Source organism: Thalassophryne amazonica, chromosome 13, assembly GCF_902500255.1.
Source record: "Thalassophryne amazonica chromosome 13, fThaAma1.1, whole genome shotgun sequence".
Classification (NCBI taxonomy): Eukaryota; Metazoa; Chordata; class Actinopteri; order Batrachoidiformes; family Batrachoididae; genus Thalassophryne; species Thalassophryne amazonica.
The window spans coordinates 45987200-46008060 of record NC_047115.1 but is presented as its reverse complement, the minus strand read 5'-3'; the positions used below and the strand labels follow the sequence as shown (position 1 = coordinate 46008060).

Here is a 20861-nt window from a genome sequence, read left to right as displayed (position 1 = left end):
AAATGACAGAGGTACTGTTAATATCAATAACTGTCCAGAATTAGTTGTTTCTGAGTAAAACTATAAGTGAAAAGTGTTTTGAGCCTCCGCATTGACCGTCTTTCTGCATGTTGAAAGTAAATTACTTTTTTTTTTCTTCCTTTGGGGCAACAGCAGCCGGCTTGCGCCACTCTCTTCTGCTGATGGACTGAGTTCGCAGTTGTCTGACTATTGCAAAACATGCAACAGGTAAGTACTTGATTTACAGCAAAAAAAAAAAAAAAAAGTTATCGGGCTGAAAGTTATCGGAGCTAAATTTGGCGGAAGCTAAGTGGTCCTCTGATGGTTTTCAAAATTAGCTGAAAAGCTAATCCACTAACAAAAAAGTTAGCTTTGCTAATTAGTGGATTAGCGGAACTGTGCCCACCACTGCCTCTGCAGCTGCTGAGTCTGCTCACCTACAACCAATCAAGCTACTGCAGTATTTAACTGCAGCTCAGACATCCAGATGCTGCAGGATCTTTCAGTCCCCATTGTGGCACAGACTACTGGCCTTATCTCTGAGAAGACTTTTTATTTGTATTGTTGGTGTTATTTTCCCAGATGTTTGTTTACCTGTTTTCTCTGTGCCCCAGATCCTACATGCCTGATCCACCGGAATCCTAGTTACCATCAGCTTTGCCTCAGTCTTTAGCCGCCTGTTTGATTCACCCATATTCAACTCCTCTCCCTGCCCTGCCCAGCTGTTCCCGTCTGCCGCTGTTGGACCATTCCTACCAAGCCTGCCTAAATTTCAACAAAATAAACTGTAAAAAAAACTGTCCTGTTTTCAAGTTGTGTCTGCAAACCATAACTTGGATCTCCAAATGTCATTCTGTAAGAACCATCACAAATGATTCGTGGTACCACCAGCAACTCTACAATAAAATTATAAGATGTTTGGTACCATATAATCTTTAAATTTAATTGTATTAGTGTTATATTTAAATATTAACATATTTATATTTCATTTGTTTAATTATATTGGCAGCACAGTGACTTAGTGGTTAGCACTGTTGTCTCACATCAAGAAGATCGTGGTATTGATTTCCACCTGTGGCCTTTCTGTGTGGAGTTTGCATGTTCTCCCCGTGTTTGTGTGGGTTTCCTCTGGGTGCTCCCACATTTAAAGACATGCAAGTTAGGTGAACTGGAAACTTTATAATTGCCCAGGATTCCCTTGCAAAAGGGATCTCGATCTCAATGAGACTAACCTGGTTAAATAAAGGTTAAAATGAAAATGATATTATTGAAGAAGGACACTCAAATTAATACCCAGAAATTAACATTAAGGTCCAGCAGAACCTCAGATAACAACTAAGGAACTAATCAAAGATGAAGCCATTACTCTAAAATTGACATTAAAAGCCCTAGACAAAAGTTTACAGTTGGTCACCATCACTTTGTATGTACGTATATAAAGTAGACATTCTAGCTGACTGAACACATTTTTTGATAAAATGATATAAATGCCGAGTGGGAAAACTGAGTTTGAACATTTTAACCCAAGGTATATGTAAACTTATGACCACAAATGTATTTATTTATTCACTCATTAAATAAGTTTACAGTTACTGGGATGCCAATCCTCCCACCAACCCCTGCTGAGGGATGAACCACATGTGCATGTTCTAATGAAGGAAACTGGAGTGTGTCAAGGAATATGACTGAGTCATGAGGAGAACATGCAAACTCCACAAAGGAACTTAGCTTTAGTAGAATCAAACCCTCAACACTTGCTAACATGAAATAAATATAAAACTCATCAAAAAGCAAAACTGAATATGAAATTAACTGAATCTAACTTTAATTGAGCACAAAACCACTATATATAAAGACAACTGGATATAAATCTAACACTATCCAAAGGTTTATAGAATATAAAGTTAATACAAAGTTAATATATAATTGCTGTTAGCCACTTACTTTAGCCTCCTGCCTGTTTGGCAGCACTGCCCTCCACTGAATCATTAGTAATTATATAACGGCTGAGTGGATCCTTGTCATTTGATTGGTGCTTTGTATGTCACGTGACATGGATTATTCGTCCCATTTATGTTGCATTGCATTTAGAGTGGAATTTGGTTCCATTTTGCATGCAAATTTGGTTCCATCTGTTTGCTACCATTGCACTCTGCAGGCACACACGCGCGCGCACACACACACACACACACACACACACACACACACACACACACACACACACACACACACACACACACACACACAAATCCACTGCGTCGTAAGCCATCTGGATGCTGTTAGGAGGAAGTTAGAATGAAAAGTTGGACTAATTTCTGACATTTTTTTTTTCCCACTACACTGAGGAAGTAGTCTTTTTTTGTTGTTGTTTGTTTTTTTTGGAAGTACACAAAGTTGGTGCATGGCATCGCAGATGACATCATCAGAATTATTTCTGAACTCGTATTTAAAGTTCCTGTTGGATTGTTGATGACTAATTTCTGATGTGATTTTCGCTGGAGTGAGGATCGTACACAAAGTCTCTCTTTTTTTTTCTGGAAGTACACAGTCAGTGCAGTGACACACCAAAATGTAAGTCCCTTTTCTGTTGTTAATAAATTAATATATCAAATGACAGCCGTTATATAAAACAAATATTATCAGTTATCAAGTTGTTCACCAATGAATATGGCTTTATACACCCTGAAGGGGTGAACAACTTGATAGTGATTTTATCATATACAGTGGTCCCTCGTTTATCGCGGGAGTTACATTCTAAAAATAACCCGCGATAGGCGAAATCCGCGTAGTAGTCAGCGTTATTTTTTACAATTATTATATATGTTTTAAGGCTGTAAAACCCCTCACTACACACGTCATACACTTTTCTCAAACAGGCATGAACATTTTCTCACTTTTATCTCCTGTGTAAACACTCAAAGTTCAAACCTTAGTAGAAAAAAAAGAACGTTTTCCTATAAATAATTATGATGGCTTTTAGCACTAACGAATTTAATTTTAACGATCAACCTACAAGGTTGGACACATAAGAAATTATTAATAGTGACTCGCCAGTATTTCACAGTTCCTCTGACCGCGCCTCTTCGTCGTGGCGTCGCTCCGTTGTCCGGATTGGCTGATTACTCAGGTGGTATGAAAAATATTACCCGTCCGCGAAAAGGGTGTATTGCTATTTATTCTTTAGTGTTTTATCCAATCATATTGGCGTATCATTTATAGGTATATGATAATGAATGTTCTTCATTCTTTCAATGGAACGAATATGTAATTTGGTGAAACCTCAAGAAATATTCGTACCACTGAACTCATAAACATTCATTATTTGTATATCGATTGTCGCGGAGGAACTCATTCCCGTTCAAGGCAGAAAACAAGTCTGTCTTTGATAATCAACTTGTAACGTCTTGGTGAAGCGCAGGATTGCAGAACGGACACAAAGGTAAGCAGCTCACTGTGCAAATAGTCTTTTCAAAAAGCTTCTTTACATTTAGCAATGTAACAATGCACGTTTACCACTATAGGGATTCTCTTCATGCTACCCCACACTTCTAATAACATTTTCACCTGTTCAGAGACCACAAAAAGTCATTAACTGTGAGGGGCTTTAGCGTATTCCATAAAATTACATTTTGTAGCTGTTTAGCTCATGATGGTGTTTATGTTCTAAATCAATACTGCACCCATTCAAACCACTTTTGTTTTGAGTGAAAAGATGAACCCAAAAACATCTACTAAACTAGAATCCAGGTTAAAAAATGCTGTAGTTTTTGGCCCCAGTGATTCTGACCTGAAATAAATCTCATTGTTGTGAGCAGGCTTCTGGTGCTGAGGCAGCAGAGATCAGGCAGAACAGAAACCACAAACACAATCATGTCAACGGAATGAGACGGACTCAATACTCTGCAGACATTATGAATTTAAATAAATGTTTCCAAAGTTGCAAAGTCTGCTTATAATAAGGTAAACAATTAAATTTAGGTAAATATTTACTTTTTATAATGTATTAACCAATTATTGTATGTTATGACAAAAAACAACTATAACGCACTTATGTATATATTAATAAGAGTAGCATATTGGTTGTCTCTGTGGGTGGTTGTCATCCAGGCCCCAAGATGGTTCCACAGTGTGATGGATGCAGTGACATGTGGCACTAGTGCATGCTCCCAGACCTGACATGATTTGTTGTTACCATGTCTGTAATGTATTTTATTATAAATATGTGGCTATTATGCACTACCTTTCAGCTCTCCTGTCCTTTTCTATTTCTCCTCACATTGTGCTCAGAGTAGATAGTGGATAATGGATAGAAATCCATTTTCAGTGGATTTTTGTGCAAATTACACACAAACAGTGAAAATGCAAAGAAAAAGTGACGATGAGGTGGGAAAGTGGACATGTGGTGCGGTTTGTTTTTGATCTGGAGCACAAACGTGTTGAGGCGGTGTTGCAGGCGAAAGAACGGAGCTACTCTGGTTAACTGTGTAGGCTAACATTTACTGACACGACGTTTCCCACTCGCTTTGTCTTCCCTTCTCCACTTGCAATCGAAAAAAATAAACTTTTCGCGACTGCTTGGCGATTGCAGCCGAAAACAAAACAGTACACCATTTTTCCGTGTGAACTTATGCTGTATATATATTGTATAATGGAGCGCAGGCCACTGTAAGTGGTCAAATCCCGCAGGGTTCAAACGAGACTGCGGTGCCTTATTGGTTTCCACATTCAGTCACATGAAGAAATAACTCAAAGTAAATTAATTAATTTGTTCAATGCACAATGTAATTGTTGTGGGTATAATTTCTAGTACATTAAACTTCTTAAAATGATCATTTACTGGAATGTGTGTGACAAACGGTGTTGCCACAGTTACTTTGAAAAAGTAATCCAATTACTGATTACTCCTTGAAAAAGTAACTTAGTTACTTTACTGATTACTCAATTGTAAAAGTAACTAAGTTAGATTACTAGTTACTTTTTTAGTTACTTTCCCCAGCTGCCGACAACAACCCACATCAACATGACAATGATACCTGTTTTGCCAAAACTCACTTTATAGTCACCCTTTCTTGACTTCAATGAAAATAAATACTTGTTTTATAAAAAGTAAAATAAAGACCTCTTTCTTGACCTCATATTTAACTGTTGACAGCACTGTAACAGTAAAACTTGCAATTTCAAACCTACATTTTTTATAAATGTAACTATTAAATTCTAACATTTTTCTAACATTTAAATTCTCTCTAAACATTTTACTTGTCGAAATTATTATTATTTTAAGCAATATTAGTAGTTGTAGTAAAAAACGGCTTCAAAACTGGACCTTTAATCTAGGGGTGTTGTGAGGGGGGCACATCCTTGCCCCACGCCCCCATTCCATCTGGATTCGCTCCTGCTTTGGCGTTTGAGCACAAAGAATGGATAACATTTATTTATGCAGAAAACATGACCAGATTTACAGGTAAGAAAGTTTTATTGCGTTTTCACATCATGTGGTCCTCAGAAAGAGAGTTTAGGTGCATTTGAGTGGAAAATAGTGTTAGTTGTTGACGTGTCGCGGCGGATCACCTGTTTTTAACAAGACGATACGGAGCGGCTCAGCTCAGAATTCTAAATAAAGGAGGGAAAAAAGTATAAAAATGTCTCACCTGCTCAGTGCAGGTGTGCTGATCACCGCGCTTTAAGATGTGAGGACGAGTCGAGCAGCTGCAAAAAACCGTGGATGAAAAGGTCACAGCTCGCTTAAAGTGGGCAGTTCAGTCGAACCCCGACCCCCTGCCCACAGACCAAGTTTAATGCTGCTATCAACCCACAATGAAAAATAATAGTAACGCACAGTGACATGGAGAAGTAACTTTAATCTGATTACTGTTTTGGAAAGATTAACGCGCTAGATTACTCGTTACTAAAAAAAAGTGGTCAGATTAGAGTAACGCGTTACCGGCATCACTGGTGACAAAGAGCAAAAAATACACTTATTGTCAAAGGTTTTCAACACCTGAAGAACAATCAGGGGATGAATGAAACAATGCAGCTGCCAATGATGGCAGCAGTTGTTTGTGTGTAACAGACCTAGAAATGACATCTCACCTGGCACAGAATAGCTGCTAGGAGAGGTTAGACTGTCACTATAAGGCAATCCATTACGAAGCCAGCGGATCTCAACGGGGTCTGGGGGTCCTACAGCCTCACACAACAGAGTGAAGGGTGTGTTTCTTGTTATGTTCCTGTCCTCTGGTTGCTGGATAAATGTTGGTAGACCTACAAATAAAATAAGTGTCAAAATCCAATAAAAAAAAAATGGAGCCATCCAACATAGACATTCTCTTAAAACTTACCTTCCACCTGGATATTGATGGGCTGAGACTCTATCACGGTGTTGCCTATACTCAATCTACAGCGGTACTCTCCAGCATCCGCTCTCTGGATGTGGTTAATCCTGTAACGCAGGAGGATACTTGGTAGTTGCAGCCAATCAGATCATTTTAAGTACTCAATTTATCAAAAACATTTTCCGTGAATGTCACCTGACAGTGGAGAGGAGGGTTGTAACCCCGTTTGTAGTGGTCTGCAAATCATTGATCACTACTTCGGCCTTTGGTGCCAGATCGAAGCTGTTCTTCACCCAAATGATGGAGGGCTCCATTCTGACAGCAGGGATGTTGATTGAACAGTTAAACTTCACCTCGTGGCCCTCTGATAGCTGAGTAAGTCCCACTGTAGGTTTGAAGTGTAACCGTCTGATCTCATCTGGGCTCAGATTGACTTTAGAAGCACGAGATTGGACCACAACAGGTTCAGAAGCTCTGATGTATCTGTTGAAGTGTCCTTGACGTCCAGGAGCAAGGGGACTTCTAGAATGTCGGGCTTTAAACAGATGGAGATGTTAAAATATTAGAATATTGTGTTAAAAATACATAGTAGATGGTAGAATTGTTGGCCACCCTACCAAGGCTTACAGGAAAGGCATCACTCAAATATGTCAACATAAACCTCTTCTTGTTCGAAACCAGAAGATAATAGGCTTCAACATGATAAGCATGAAGTCCTACTTCCACTATCAGCTTGGGGGCAAAGCATTACTCCAACTTTGCAACAGTCTAGTGTGAAGTGTGTGTTACTGACCAGAAAGATCTTATTGTTCGGAATGTCAAACATGAGACATGTTTAAGGGGCTTTGTTCACCCTTCTTTGGGCAAATTATGGATATTTGACCCAGTGTTATCCATAGATTCACCAATGTCTGTGTAGCTTACATGAAACACACATGTCCGAGAACTGATCACTTGATGCTTTGCACCCAAAGGCGTTCCACACGAACAACCTCTGGAGTACTTATCGCACACGCGCCAGAGTACACTGAGGTGTTATACTAGCCCACTCTTCTTTGCAGAACTGCAGTCGTTTAGTAACACTGAAGGGTTTTTAAGCACAAATCACCCATTTAAGTTTGTTCCAAAGTGTCTTCAATGAGTTTCAAGTCCGGACTTTGCCTTTGCCACTTCAAAACTTTAGCCCACTCAAAACTGCTGTTACACCTTTGATCACCATGTTGCTACATGACGAAGCTTCATGAGTTTCAGCACATGGACTGTTGACTGGACGTTCTCTTTCAAGATTTTCTGGCATAGCGCAGAACTCATGTGCCCATCAAATGAATTCAAGCCATAATGTCTTTTGACAACTTTGCAAGGCCTGCAGTCCTTGTATGTTATTTTTGACTGTCTTGACTTCCTAAGTGAGACGTGCAGAACATTTCCAAGCTAGAATACTTCATAGAAGGCTCACTAATCGTAGCAATGTTCCACTATTATAGATAGTGTGGTTATTTGGCATCTCAGAGCCTTAAACAGCCTTATAACGCTTCATAGGGTATTTCAATCACATCCTTCCACATCTCCTCTGGATGTGGACTTTAAATAGGAATTGTGTGCTACTGAGTGAGACCTTTAAGCAACTTTCACACTGCTTAAACAGTTAACTGATGATTTGATTGAACTGGCTGGCTGTGATTTGCCTTGGATGTTTTCCGTTAGACTATTTGGTACTTTTTATGGCTTCTATAAATGAAAGTATTCAAAAAAAAGTTCTTAGAGGTTTTGTTCAAGTAGCTAAAATTATTTTTGGATGAGATAAAAACAAATAGAAGAAATTAAATACTTTTTCAAAGCAGTGTATGTTCATATATAAGTGGTGACTTGATGTCTTTGGTACTAGGTCACTGGAGGATCCTTGGACACTACTGGAATGACTAAAAAGCGCAGTTACTGAGGGAGACTAAGATGAGGAGTATAATTTGCATCATGAGGGAGTGTCACCTTTGATATTTTGGCCATATGGCACGTTTTTCTGTGCATGAGTGTTTGGGACCCCAGTGCATTGAGAAGTCCAAGGGGATGCCTACATTTTCCCTTGGCTGTGGCAAATAGACGGTTACTTTTGAGATTTGGAGATGGACTGGCTGTCTCCCTGGGTGGTTGCCATCCAGGATTGAAGGCGCTTCCGTGATGTGGCCCATGCTCCCAGACTTAACTTGCTTTATAGCAACACGTCTCACATAACACAATCCTCTTCAGCTGTTGGGAAGGTGTCGTAGCACGGACCCACAACAGGGGGCGCAAATGAACGGACAATGAATAAGCCAAAAAGTAACAATTTAATGTTGTGATAATACACAACTAAATACACAGAAATTGTAAACTCAATTGACACCAGGTGACGTGTGGGCAGGCTCGAAGATAGAAGACCCCCGACGAGAGAGAAGCTGCGTCCCACACGGCTTCCACCACCAACGGTCTGAAGAACACCGGAGCCGCCAAGTCCCGAGTCCCCAGGTGGCCTCTGTCTTCGGCTGTCGACCCTGGTACTGCTGGCAGAAAGCAGAGACAAGATGAATGAGTGTGAGTCGGCACACTCAGTAATCCACAGTCTGTACACAGTTAGGAGGGAGCACCTCCACTCACACACTCGTGCAGCTCCTGGTTAACCACTTATCTGGTTTGGAGTGTGAGGCGAAGCCGTCGCTATCACACCAAACGCCAATCCCACAGACAAGGAAAACAGCTGCAACAGAAGTTCAGATTATTATACAACGTATGTCAGCAGAGAAATGACCTCTTCAGTAGTCGATTTCTCGGCGAGGAGGTGGAGCTGCAGTCCGGCCTTTATGGTGATGAACGACAGCTGTCACTTCTTCTGGGTCTGGCGCCCTCTCCTGCTTGGAGCCCGCACTTCAAGCAGGGCGCCCTCTGGTGGTGGTGGGCCAGCAGTACCTCCTCTTCAACGGCCCACATAACAGGACCCCCCCCCCCCAACGGGCGCCTCCTGGCGTCCGACCAGGCTTGTCCGGATGTCTCGTGTAGAAATCGGCCAGGAGGGCCGGGTCCAGGATGAAGCTCCTCTTCACCCAGGAGCGTTCTTCAGGTCCATACCCCTCCCAGTCCACCAGATATTGGAACCCCCGACCCTTACGACGGACGTCCAGGCAGGAGGCGGCGTAGGTCCCGGAGCACAGAGGGGTGAGGTGTGGCTTCAGACGGGAAACATGAAAAACAGGGTGAATCCGCAGTGAAGCCGGGAGTTGGAGCTTCACTACGGCCGGGTTGATGATACGAAACGGATCAATGAACCTGTCTTTCAGTTTCGGGGAGTCAACACAAAGAGGGATGTCCTTGGTCGAGAGCCACACCTCCTGTCCGGGCTGGTATGTGGGGGCAGGGGAACGCCGGCGGTCCGCATGGGTCTTGGCCCTCGTCCGGGTACCCCAAACATGCCTCAAAAGGGGAGAGGCCGGTAGCAGACGAGACTTGGATGTTATGGGCATACTCGATCCAGGCCACCGGGCGCGCGGAGGTGACGCAGCGAAGGGCCTGTTCCAACTCCTGGTTAGCCCGCTCTGCCTGGCCGTTTGTCTGGGGGTGGTACCCGGACGAGAGACTCACGGTGGCCCCCAGCTCCTTACAGAAACTCTTCCACACCTGCGAAGAGAACTGGGGACCACGATCTAATACAATGTCCGATGGTATCCCATGCAGCCGCATGACGTGGTTGACCAGGAGGTCTGCCGTCTCCTGGGCCGTCGGGAGGGCCACGAAGCGGGCCGCCTTGGAGAACTGGTCCACTATCGTGAGAATAACGGTGTTGCCCTGGGACAGCGGGAGGCCCGTGATGAAGTCCAGGCCGATGTGAGACCAGGGGCGATGAGGCACCGGCAGGGGTTGGAGGAGTCCCGAGGTCCTCCGATAGTCTGCCTTGCCCCTGGCGCAGATGGTACAGGCCTGGACGTAGGTTTCCAGGGACGCCCACCAGAAGCGCTGCTGGACTACTGCCACGGTCCTACGCACTCCGGGATGACAGGACAGCTTGGACCCGTGACAGAAGTCCAATACGGCAGCTCTTGCTTCTGGTGGGACGTACATTCTGTTCTTGGGGCCGGTCCCCGGGTCCGGGCTCCTTGCCAGGGCCTCCCGGACAGTCTTCTCCACGTCCCAGGTGAGGGAGGCCACGACAGCGGACTCGGGGATGATGGTCTCGGTGGGGTTCGACAGCCCCGCTTTGGCTTCTTCTTCATGCACCCGGGACAATGCATCTGATTTTTGGTCCTGGGGCGGTACGTGATCCGGAAGTCAAAGCGCCCGAAGAACAGAGACCAGCGGGCTTGCCTGGGGTTCAGCCGCTTGGCGGTCTGGATGAACTCCAGGTTCCGATGGTCCGTGAAAGGCAACGATGCCCCCTCCAGCAGGTGTCTCCACTCTTCAAGAGCCTCCTTCACCTCCAGCAGAGAAATTACCTCTTCAGTAGTCGATTTCTCGGCGAGGAGGTGGAGCTGCAGTCCGGCCTTTATGGTGATGATGAACGAGTGACAGCTGGTGCAGAGGATGAATGACAGCTGTCACTTCTGGGTCTGGCGCCCTCTCGTGGTGGTGGGCCAGCAGTACCTCTTCAGCGGCCCACATAACATCAGCCCCGGAAAAATTCTTTTACACATTTTACAAACTTCATGTCTTGACAGTAGCAAGACTCCCATTTTGACTTAAATGGGAATTGGTCGGTAATTCATGCAGATATAGTTTGTCCACAGTAGGTTCTGTGATGAATGATATGTGCACAACTTCATCGGTCTTATCAGACGGTTTCACCGTGCAGCAAAGTACAGAAGAGTTCGGAGGGAGAGGATTAATAACAATAAATATATCAAATACAATGATTCTGCATCAGTATTTCAAAAAAAGAGAAAAACATGACTATACCACTCTATTGTTGCCAAACAAGGACAAACTAAAACAAGCCCAGATAAGAAAAAAAAAAAAATATATATATATAGCAGGTCCTTTAAATCAATAGGACCAGATTAAAATACAAGATGACACACAGTTACTGTAATTAGACTGTATGAACGGAGCTCTTAGTTTGAAAAGCATCAATAAGGTAAAGGGTAAAACAGAATATTTTGAACAGTTTGAATGTTTTTCAGTGGCACTGGCACTTTGGAATTTTACGCACCCCTCTTTTCCACTGGAAATCCTTGCCAACGGTGACTTTTAAAGTGATTCCAGCTGTTGCCCGAACGTACAGTCAAAAATGTATGAAAATCCACATCTTACCGCAGACTGCACCGCACACGATAAGCGCCATAAAAAGTCCAGTCCAAACTGGAGTCGGCTTCTTCTCCATGGTCGCGTCCTAAAACCCTTTCAGCCTCTCCTTATCCTTTTGTACCAGAGAATCACTCATCACCACCAGAAGCCCGTTCTTCAAACAGTCCACTGTTGACTCGATGTGCGGCATTAAACTGAACAGGGAATTAAAAAAAAAAACTTTTCCTTACGTCACGGGATTCCACGAAGGCGGGGCTGAAATGCACAGAATTCTTCCAATAAACATGCAGCAGTGGAGCAACGCAGACTCAAAACACGGAACACTCGCGCATCAGATTCAGTGTTCTTTCTTTCTGATTGCAGTGTGCTAAGAAAAAAGAGAAGCAAAGAAAATCGGTGCTACTGCTCTCCCGTGTGGTCACCTCCTGCACATCGATCGAGCCTCTGACGTCATCGATAAAAAAAACGCCAAAATCGTGAATGGGATTTTACACTTGTGGCCTCAAAGATTTTTGTTACTGTCAAAACACACACAAAAAAAACACCCCCATACACACACAAACGGCTTATTTAAATACTTTATGGATTTTATTTTGTGTGCTAAATTATTTAGACACAAACAAAAATAATTTGCAACTTAAATTCTTTGTTTCTGGTAGAATGTCAATATTTACTAAGCAATACTAAAATATTAAGCTTTTCTAAATAGAATTTATATCACGTCAAACGTTTGGGCACACTTTCCCCTCGTTTATCCAGGCTTTTGACTAGTAGTGTTTATAAAACTTATTTTAGTGTTTAACTTCTATTTCTGAATTAAAATTTATCTCGTATGTATTTCTGGAAATTCTATAAAATGAAATATCCGACTTGATGTTTTCAGTTTTAGCCTTTGTTTTGTAGTTTTTTGTTTTTAAAGAAGTGATGTTCACTCTGTCATTCATCATTATGATGTGTATGATATGTTCTAACGCATAACAAACATTTTAAATGATTAAATTGTTGGTTATTTTGGGGCAGCATGGTGGATTAGTGGCTAGAACTGTTGCCTCATAGCAAGAAGGTCATGGGCTCGATTCCCACCTATAGCCTCTGTGTGGAGTTTGCATGTTCTGCCCATGTTTGCGTGGGTTCCCTCCGGGTGCTCCAGCTTCTTCCCACATCCAAAGACATGCACGTTACATGGAATGGAACGTTTAAATTGTCTGTAGGTGTGCATGTGAGTTTGTCTATATGTGGCCCTGTCCTGTCCAGGGTGTATGTACCCCGCCTCACACCCTATGACTGCTTGGATAGACTCCAGCCCCCCGTGACCCTTAATTGCAGTAAGTGGTGCTTAATAAGTGGTTGAAGATGAATGAGTGGTTATTTTTGTCTTCATGAAAATAATGCACATATCACTGATTTTTACCCAAGGCCAAAATATGGCCATCGTGTATTGATAAGACTTTGCATCCGTCTGTCTTTACTCAGCATAGGTTCAGTCCTATTACTGTCGGGGTCTTGAAATTCAGGGAACATTCTTGGGACAAGTTAAAAAATGGCTAACCTTGACCTACTCAAATTAAAAAGGTCACATTCTTTCTACACACTTTCATTGATTACATGCTCATACGGTCGAAGGATTTTAGCATTGTGTTATTTTTAAAAAACTGAATTTTTAAATATTCAGTTGCTATTCGGCAACTCACTTTTCCTTTACACTATTGTCTTCTTCACTCGGCTGCTCTCGTTAGGGGTCACCACAGCAGATCACTCATTTCATCTCACCCTGCCCTCTGCATCTTCCTCTGTCACTCCAACCACCTGCATGTCCTCCCTCAGCACATCTATATGCCTCCAAGAAAGGAATCAGAGCTGATCCTTGGTGTAATCCCTCCAACTTGAATGAATGTCATTCCTACTGCAGTCACACTATCCTTGTACATGTCCTGCACTACCCTCACATACTTCCCTGCCACTCCAAATGTCCTCATACAATACCACAACTCTTCTCTTGGTACCCTGTCATAAGCTTTTTGTAACTCGACAAAAACAGTGCCTTCGATACTTCAACAGTATTCTCAGAGCAAACATTGCATCTGTAGTGTTCTTTCCTGGCAGGAAACTATACTGATTTTTCTCAGTGTTGGAATGGACTCTGCCAAGGTCAGTGAAGTGGTGGACTGTTCAATTCCTAAAACCCACAAACAATTCCAAAGCTTCATTGGATTTGCCAGCTTCTATCGCCATGTCACACATGTAACTATAGTACTATTGTTGAAATTCTTGATAAGCTAAGCTCTAATGTCAAGTTTTCCCTCATCCCACATTTGACATAAGCAGAGCACGGTTCAAAGAATAACATTTTAATGAAAGTGAGTGCAATGATAAACAACTAAAAAGTCCGCGGTCTGGTAAGGTGAAAACACGGCGCGCTCTGAGCAGCGCAAACGGTCCGGAGCCACAGCAGTTCGGACCCAGGGACCCCGCCGACACAAACTGTCTGTGAAGAAAGAAAACATGGAGTCCAGCACTCTCCACCCAGAGAGACACCGCTCAAAAGGTGCACACAATCAGCAAACACTTCCTGGCATATATATATATATATATAAGCTTCCCACCCTGCAGGCACGGAACAACTCAGTTCAAATCTCCACTGCAGCAGAAGCTGATTAGACAATTAGCATAACGTGACAGCTCACTAACAAGGTGTGAGGGACACCAAATCCACTGTCATTACTTCATAAAAGTCACCAAAACCAGATTACCTCAGAAGTGTGCTGAAGAGCGTGAAACCTCACCCAATCCTCCTTCAGACTGTGGCGTCAAACCTGGAGCGGTCTCTGCGTCCGTGATGGTGAGATTGTTCTCCTGACGTCGATCTCACACGTCTGCTCACAAGGTCGAGTCTCTGGCAATCACACTGCGCATTCAAGGTTTAAAATGCAGCAATCTCTGATCAAGACAGAATACGCCACAGCTGTGAGTCCTGATGACCTGCACGTGAAAACAAGCCTCAGGTGTTCAGGGTGAGGTCCTAATGCTCAGCCGCCTCTTCTCTGCCAACAGGGAACTCTGTGTTGAGACTATAGTTCTCATCCTTTCACTCCCTGAGCCTGTCTGCAGTGGACAGCTCCTCCAGGATGTGTAACATGTCTCCAAGCTTCTTATCACTGTCTAGCATCATTAACTGCTTCATCCCTGAACATTCACAGCTCTTCCAGTCCTTCATTCGGGCCTGCAGTTTCTTCAAGTGCTATAAGACATCACGATTTTCAGTAGCATCTTCAAGATGGCCTTCAAGCCCTCCCAGATGCAGCTCCCGTTTCTACTTGGCAGAGTGGGCCTGGAAACATTACCTATATACATCCTCCAGCTGAATCTTCATCTCCTCCAGTCGCTGCTCCATGGCACAGTTGGACCTCTTCAAACTATGAAGTCTTTCCGAAGTCATCCGTCTCAGTCTTGAGCACTTTATTAAATCGGTCAAGTTCATCTTTCAGGTCTGTAAGAGTCCTTAACTCTCTTGCCAGGGTCAACACTTGTCTCCTCCCTGGCCTCTGCTTCGGCACGATCATACTCCTCTGCATGTAAAGTAGCAATACGTTTCTTTGGCCCACATCTGGTCAGACTTTTTTGCTTCCTCTCCAGATTGGAGACGATCTGCCGAAGGTGGTCCTGGTCCACCAAGAGGTCATCCATTTCTCTTGCTGCAAACAGATCTCTTATCCAGTTTGTCCATAGGCTGAACTTTTCTACTCCCGCTGCCGCTGAACACTGTCCAAATTCCCACTGGACTCCTTTGAGGCCCTCTTCAGCCCCCTCTACTGACAAGGCGTTCTATCCTGCCTTTGTCTTTCAGCCAGCTGAGTCTAGAGAGCAAAGACGTACTTCTCTACAGTCTTCTTGCTCTTGTTCTCTTCTTTCAGCTTCTCCTGCAAAATATACCCCTCATCCTCCATCTACCCTAGGCAGATGGAGAAGGAAGGTGTCTACTGGACTTCCTCTTGGAGCAGCTCCTGAATGTCCTGCAGCTGACACTCCAGTGCAGAGATATCTTTTGTTAAATTTGATGGTCTTGCCTACCGCTTCATTTAGCAGACCTATTAGTGTCTCCACCTCTGACTGCATCTTTGCATTTGTCTGTCAACTCTTGCTTCTGTCATTCACAAACCTGTGCATTCAGCCTTCTTTTGACCATGTTCAGAGTCTGCCTAGTCACAAAACAAAAGAAAAACACAAACAACCATTCCAACCCCCCAGGGAACGCCACAACCAACCCCAGGGGTGCAAACTGGGAGAAAAGAAAAGAGAAAGACAAACAACCATACCAACACCCCCCCCCCCCCCCCCCCTCCCAGAAGACTGTCCCATCAAACCCTGGGAAGAGGAGAAAAGAAAAAACACGACCCAAACTTAAGCTTGCAAAAAAAAAAAAAAAATCTAACCCCCCTCCCCCGGACGACATGTAGGGACCAACACCCCCCAGAGGACATCCCGCCAGCTCCAGGAGTAATAACCACAGCCGAGGTCCCTCTGGGATTCGAAGTCACTCACGGGGGCTCCCAGAGGACTGTTCCATCAAACCCCAGGAGACACCCCCCCCCCCCCCCCCCATGACTAACAGACCCAGCCGTCTACAGCTAGATGGTCCCACAGAGGCCACCACAGTCACACCTGGAGGGTGGAAACTGGGGGAAAAAAAAAAAAAAAAAAAAAATGCAAACAAACCAAACAACAACCCCAACCCCTCAGCGCAGGGGAAACTGGAAGTACGTCCAGTGTCACCAACCATGACTATACCCCAAAAGTCAACCGGGAGGAGTGGAACAGCGGTAATGGCGTACGGCACCACCCCTCCGACTTTTAAACCAGCCACGGGTATATTCCACTGCCCCAAACCTCAGCTATACCGATGGCGTACGGCTCAAAGGCGCGCGCTGAAGCCGGAGGTGGAACAGGGAATTAACAAAACACACCCGTAAACCCCCCCCACCCAGGAAAAGAGGTTACCTGGGAAACGCCCAGCATAACCGAACTGCACCACCCCAACAACGTACGGCTTAAACGGCCGGAGCCAGAGGAGAAGAGGGAACAACAAAAAAAAGAAAAAAAAACAACCCAATCACCCCCCCCCCCCCCCCCCAAACCAAAAGAAATAAAAGAAAGACCAGACAAAAAGTCACCTGGGTCAAACTATGCTCCGACAGCCTGCATTTTCAACTCCAGACCACAGACAGCTTTAAACCCACAAAAAAACAAAACAAAACAAATTAACCCCTGATAAAAACACACCACATACTAAAACAAGAAACAGATAATAAACCAATAAAAAAAAAACTAACATTGGCCTACATCGTCAAGTGCAAAGAAGGGCAAAACATTGCGTTTTCCATCCTTTGAACCTGGACGGTAATGTGACTGTCACCAACAGAGGGAGCTAAAGTGCCAAATAAGAAAATCCCTGTGGTAACAGAGTAAAAACCAATACACACTGCTGTAAACGACAGCAGGTTATAACAAACAGCTTAAAGTGCAAACTAAATACCACCGGGGCTGCTACAACAGGCGTCGGAGCCAGCTGCACGGGAGGACACGGGGCTACAGCCGTAACAGCGGGGTGCGACGCGACCCAAGCTGTAAACTCCGCCATGCGCACACCAACGCGCACAACCCGGGCGGAGAGCACCCGCAACTGATCCCGGATCAACTCCAACAGCTGCTGCAGCCTTCCCGGCAAAAAACACCGTCTCTGCTTCCGCTGGTCCATTGTTAAGTGGCCAGAGACTACTGTTATGTGTCGGACGCGGTCGGAGCACCGAAACAGCGTTTGACAGGACCCAGCACGAAATAAGCAGAGCACGGTTCAAAGGATAACACATTTGAATGAAAGTGAGTGCAATGATAAACAACTAAAAAAGTCCGCCGTCTGGTGAGGTGAAAACACGGGGCGCTCTCAGCAGCGCAAACGGTCCGGAGCCAGAGCAGTTCGGACCCAGGGACCCCGCCGACACCCCCAGGTGGCCGCGACAAACCGAGTCTGTGAAGAAAGAAAACATGGAGGTGAGTCCAACTCCACACAGAGACAACTCAAAGGTGCACGCAATCAGCAAACACTTCCTGGCTTAAATCTATACATCAGCTTCTCACCCTGCAGGCACGGAACAACTCAGTTTAAATCTCCACTGCAGCAGAAGCTGATTAGACAATTAGCATAACGTGACAGCTCACTAACACAAGGTGTGAGGGACACCAAATCCACTGTCATTACTTCATAAAAATCACCAAAAACCAAATTACCTCAGGAAGTGTGCTGAAGAGCATAAGACCTCACCCAATCCTCCTTCACAGACTGTGGCGTCAAACCTGGAGCGGTCTCTGCGTCCGTGATGGTGAGATTGTTCTCCTGACGTCGACCTCACACGTCTGCTCACAAGGTCGAGTCTCTGACAATCACACACTGTGCATTCAAGGTTTAAATGCAGCAATCTCTGATCAAGACAGAATACACCACAGCTGTGAGTCCTGATGACCTGCACGTGAAAACAAGCCTCAGGTGTTCAGGGTGAGGTCCTAATGCTCAGCCACTCAGTCCTGAATGCATACCACCTGGTGGGAGAAACAGAAAACAAAAACAAAGCCAGCCAAACACCCCAGCCCACAACAACCTACAGTTAACTTAAAGTCACAAATTTGCCTGACCTGTATGTTTTGGAACTGGGAGGATCCAGGGCACGTGGAGGGAACTCCCACAAACACAGGAAGAACATGCAAATTTCATAGAGAGAAGTAAAAGGGCAAAAGCAGTAAGGCACCATGCTACCTGCTCTTAGACAACTAGTAAATATATTTAAGTCAAAGCAAACCTGTTTTATCTATACTTGACCTTGCCTGAAAGAACAAGCTGCAAGATTACAGATACTGTAATATCAAACCTGCAAAATGAACAAGAATAAGTACATTTTGTTACATTCACAATCAGATTTAATGCCTATACCAATTTCTTTTAATGAAAAGTGTTGCCATTTTTGCCTAAATGTATAAATCTAATGCACATATTACAACTTCTATTAGCTCAGTTTTAAACATTGTCTACAGAAATTAAGGTGTTTGTGAATACAGTCCAAATATTTTAAAGCTGGTAACATTTATGACATCTAAATCTTTTGCTTTCATTCCCACCTGTTACTTTTGATTGTTTACTAACCTTAATGGCGTAATGGTGATATTTGTGCTGGCAGACCTAAAGGTCTGCATGTCTTTGGGACACAATGTCAGGACATTGTGTTCCAAAGACAAAAGCCTCACATAACTGTTTCTCTTTACATGCCACTTATGTTGTTGATAAAGACAACATTTAACCTTGACATCAAATCTTTGAGGACATCATGACATAGGCAAGATTCAACAAACAAGTTAATTCTTAAAAGTGAAAAATTAGCATATTTGTTCATCTAAATGTGTACTTATTTATACATTAAGGAATTAGAAAGAAGTGTAGAATTATACATGCTTTTCTCCTGTAACCAAAAGGACCGAATGGTCCTTATATGTCCACAGGATGGCGACAAACACCAGCAAAAATACGAATCCCAGTTTTTATTTATTTACTTATTTATTTATTTATTTATAAATAAAGGAATGAATAGAAAGGAATGGAAGCAAACAGAAACATTGCTGCATGGGAGGTTGGAATTGTTTTTTTTAAATTGAAGAATATAAAAAAAATTCAGTTTATCTGGAAGACCTTTTTACATCAATTGATCTTCTTTTGTGTAGCTGGTTCCAAAATGAACCATGTGTACAATGTTTTTATGTTGTCATTTGTTAATTGGGGTTATTTGGTTTTAATTAATTTTGTAACTTTTTTTTCTGATAACACAATTCTCATGCATCCGTGATACAGATGTTGAAAGACATATTTGTCACCAGTCGTGCTCAACTCCTGTTGTGAGCTCACAGACTGTATGGTGGTCTCAGAGTGTGTAGCAGTCTCAGAGGGTATGGTGGTTTCAGAAAGTAGGAGAGGAAGTTATCTTTGGCAGCTTAAAAAATTCCTTTGTTGCCTGTGATCTGGATTTTATGCATTGCTTGCATTACCATTGTGTGTGGAGCGCTGATTCAGCAACACACTGACAGAAAAACATCAAAGAGAGAGACACAAAGAGTGAGAGAGCGAGAGATGATTTCTGGACTACTAAACTATTTTGAAGCAAATTTGCCTGTAAAGGCTCACTGGTTCGAAGCATTTTTACCTCCACCAAGGAGGTTGTTTTTTCATTCGGGTTTGTTTGTTTGTCTGTCTGTCTGTCTGTCTGTCAGCAGGATAACTCAAAACGTTTTGAATGGATTTTGATGAAATTTGTGGAGTGGTTGGAAATGACAAGAGGAACAAGTGATTAAATTTTAGTCGTGATCCGGATCACGATCCGGATCCCGATGCTAATGCGTTAGCATGTCTATGGCATTTTCAATGTTAAACGTTAGCATTAAGCAGTTGCAGCTGTCATCACGTTCGGGTGCATTTGTTTTCAAATTGTAATATTTCTTAAATTTATTTTTTTTCAAATTGTAATATTTCTTAAATTTATTTTTGTTTATATATTAATAATCTAATGATTATTATATACAATTTTAGAGAAACAGACAAAAAGAAATACATGACTGTGTCAAGGAGGGAATCTCTTTAGGGTCAGTGACCCTATGGCCTTATTTAGAGAAGTGTTTCATAAATATTAAAAAATTCATATATTTGCAGTTTAGTTGAATAATAAATTGAATTTTGTCTCTTATTTGTTTTTGTCTATGAGCACATGCAATATCAATATCAGTGCTCAGATGACAGTAGCTTCTGGGAAAGGTGCAAGTTGCAATAAACTGTGATGCCAAGTGCTAAGGATACATGCTATCCAGTCACAGCAGATGAAACTTTTTTTTTACTACTGAGCAAACATCATTGTTACACTTTTTTAGGTTCAATGATTCCACGGTGTGTAGATGTTATGGCGTCAGTGACCCCATGACCTTGACGGAGGTTTGCACTCTGAGTGCTTCTAGTTCATACTAGTTTAGTGCTATCTAGTGGCGAGTTCTTGGTATTACAAGTTTTACATGTGATACAAAGCTCTCTAATATTGGTGTAGCAAGATGAAACCGAGACTGAAAAATGTTCTTCTTTGGCCACCCTGGTAGATCACTGGTGTTAGAATCCCGCAAACATATGTCACTCCATTGGTAGCAATATACCTCTGAGGTGCCCACAAATCTCAGATGAAACGCTTT

General features: G+C 43.2%; 1 protein-coding gene across 2 annotated transcripts in view; it reads right to left on the bottom strand.

Moving 5' to 3' along the window:
• mertka (c-mer proto-oncogene tyrosine kinase a) overlaps window positions 1-11765 on the bottom strand; it is a 54089-nt gene extending 42324 nt beyond the window's left edge. For both annotated transcript variants that reach the window (XM_034184867.1, XM_034184868.1), the window contains exons 1-4: window positions 11604-11765; window positions 6528-6867; window positions 6339-6439; window positions 6091-6261 (exon numbers count right to left, since the gene is read on the bottom strand). In XM_034184867.1, coding sequence (XP_034040758.1) covers window positions 6091-6261; window positions 6339-6439; window positions 6528-6867; window positions 11604-11673 — 682 coding nt within the window. In that variant the 5' untranslated portion in view covers window positions 11674-11765. The remainder of the gene's footprint in view (window positions 1-6090; window positions 6262-6338; window positions 6440-6527; window positions 6868-11603) is intronic.
• Window positions 11766-20861: the final 9096 nt, after the last annotated feature.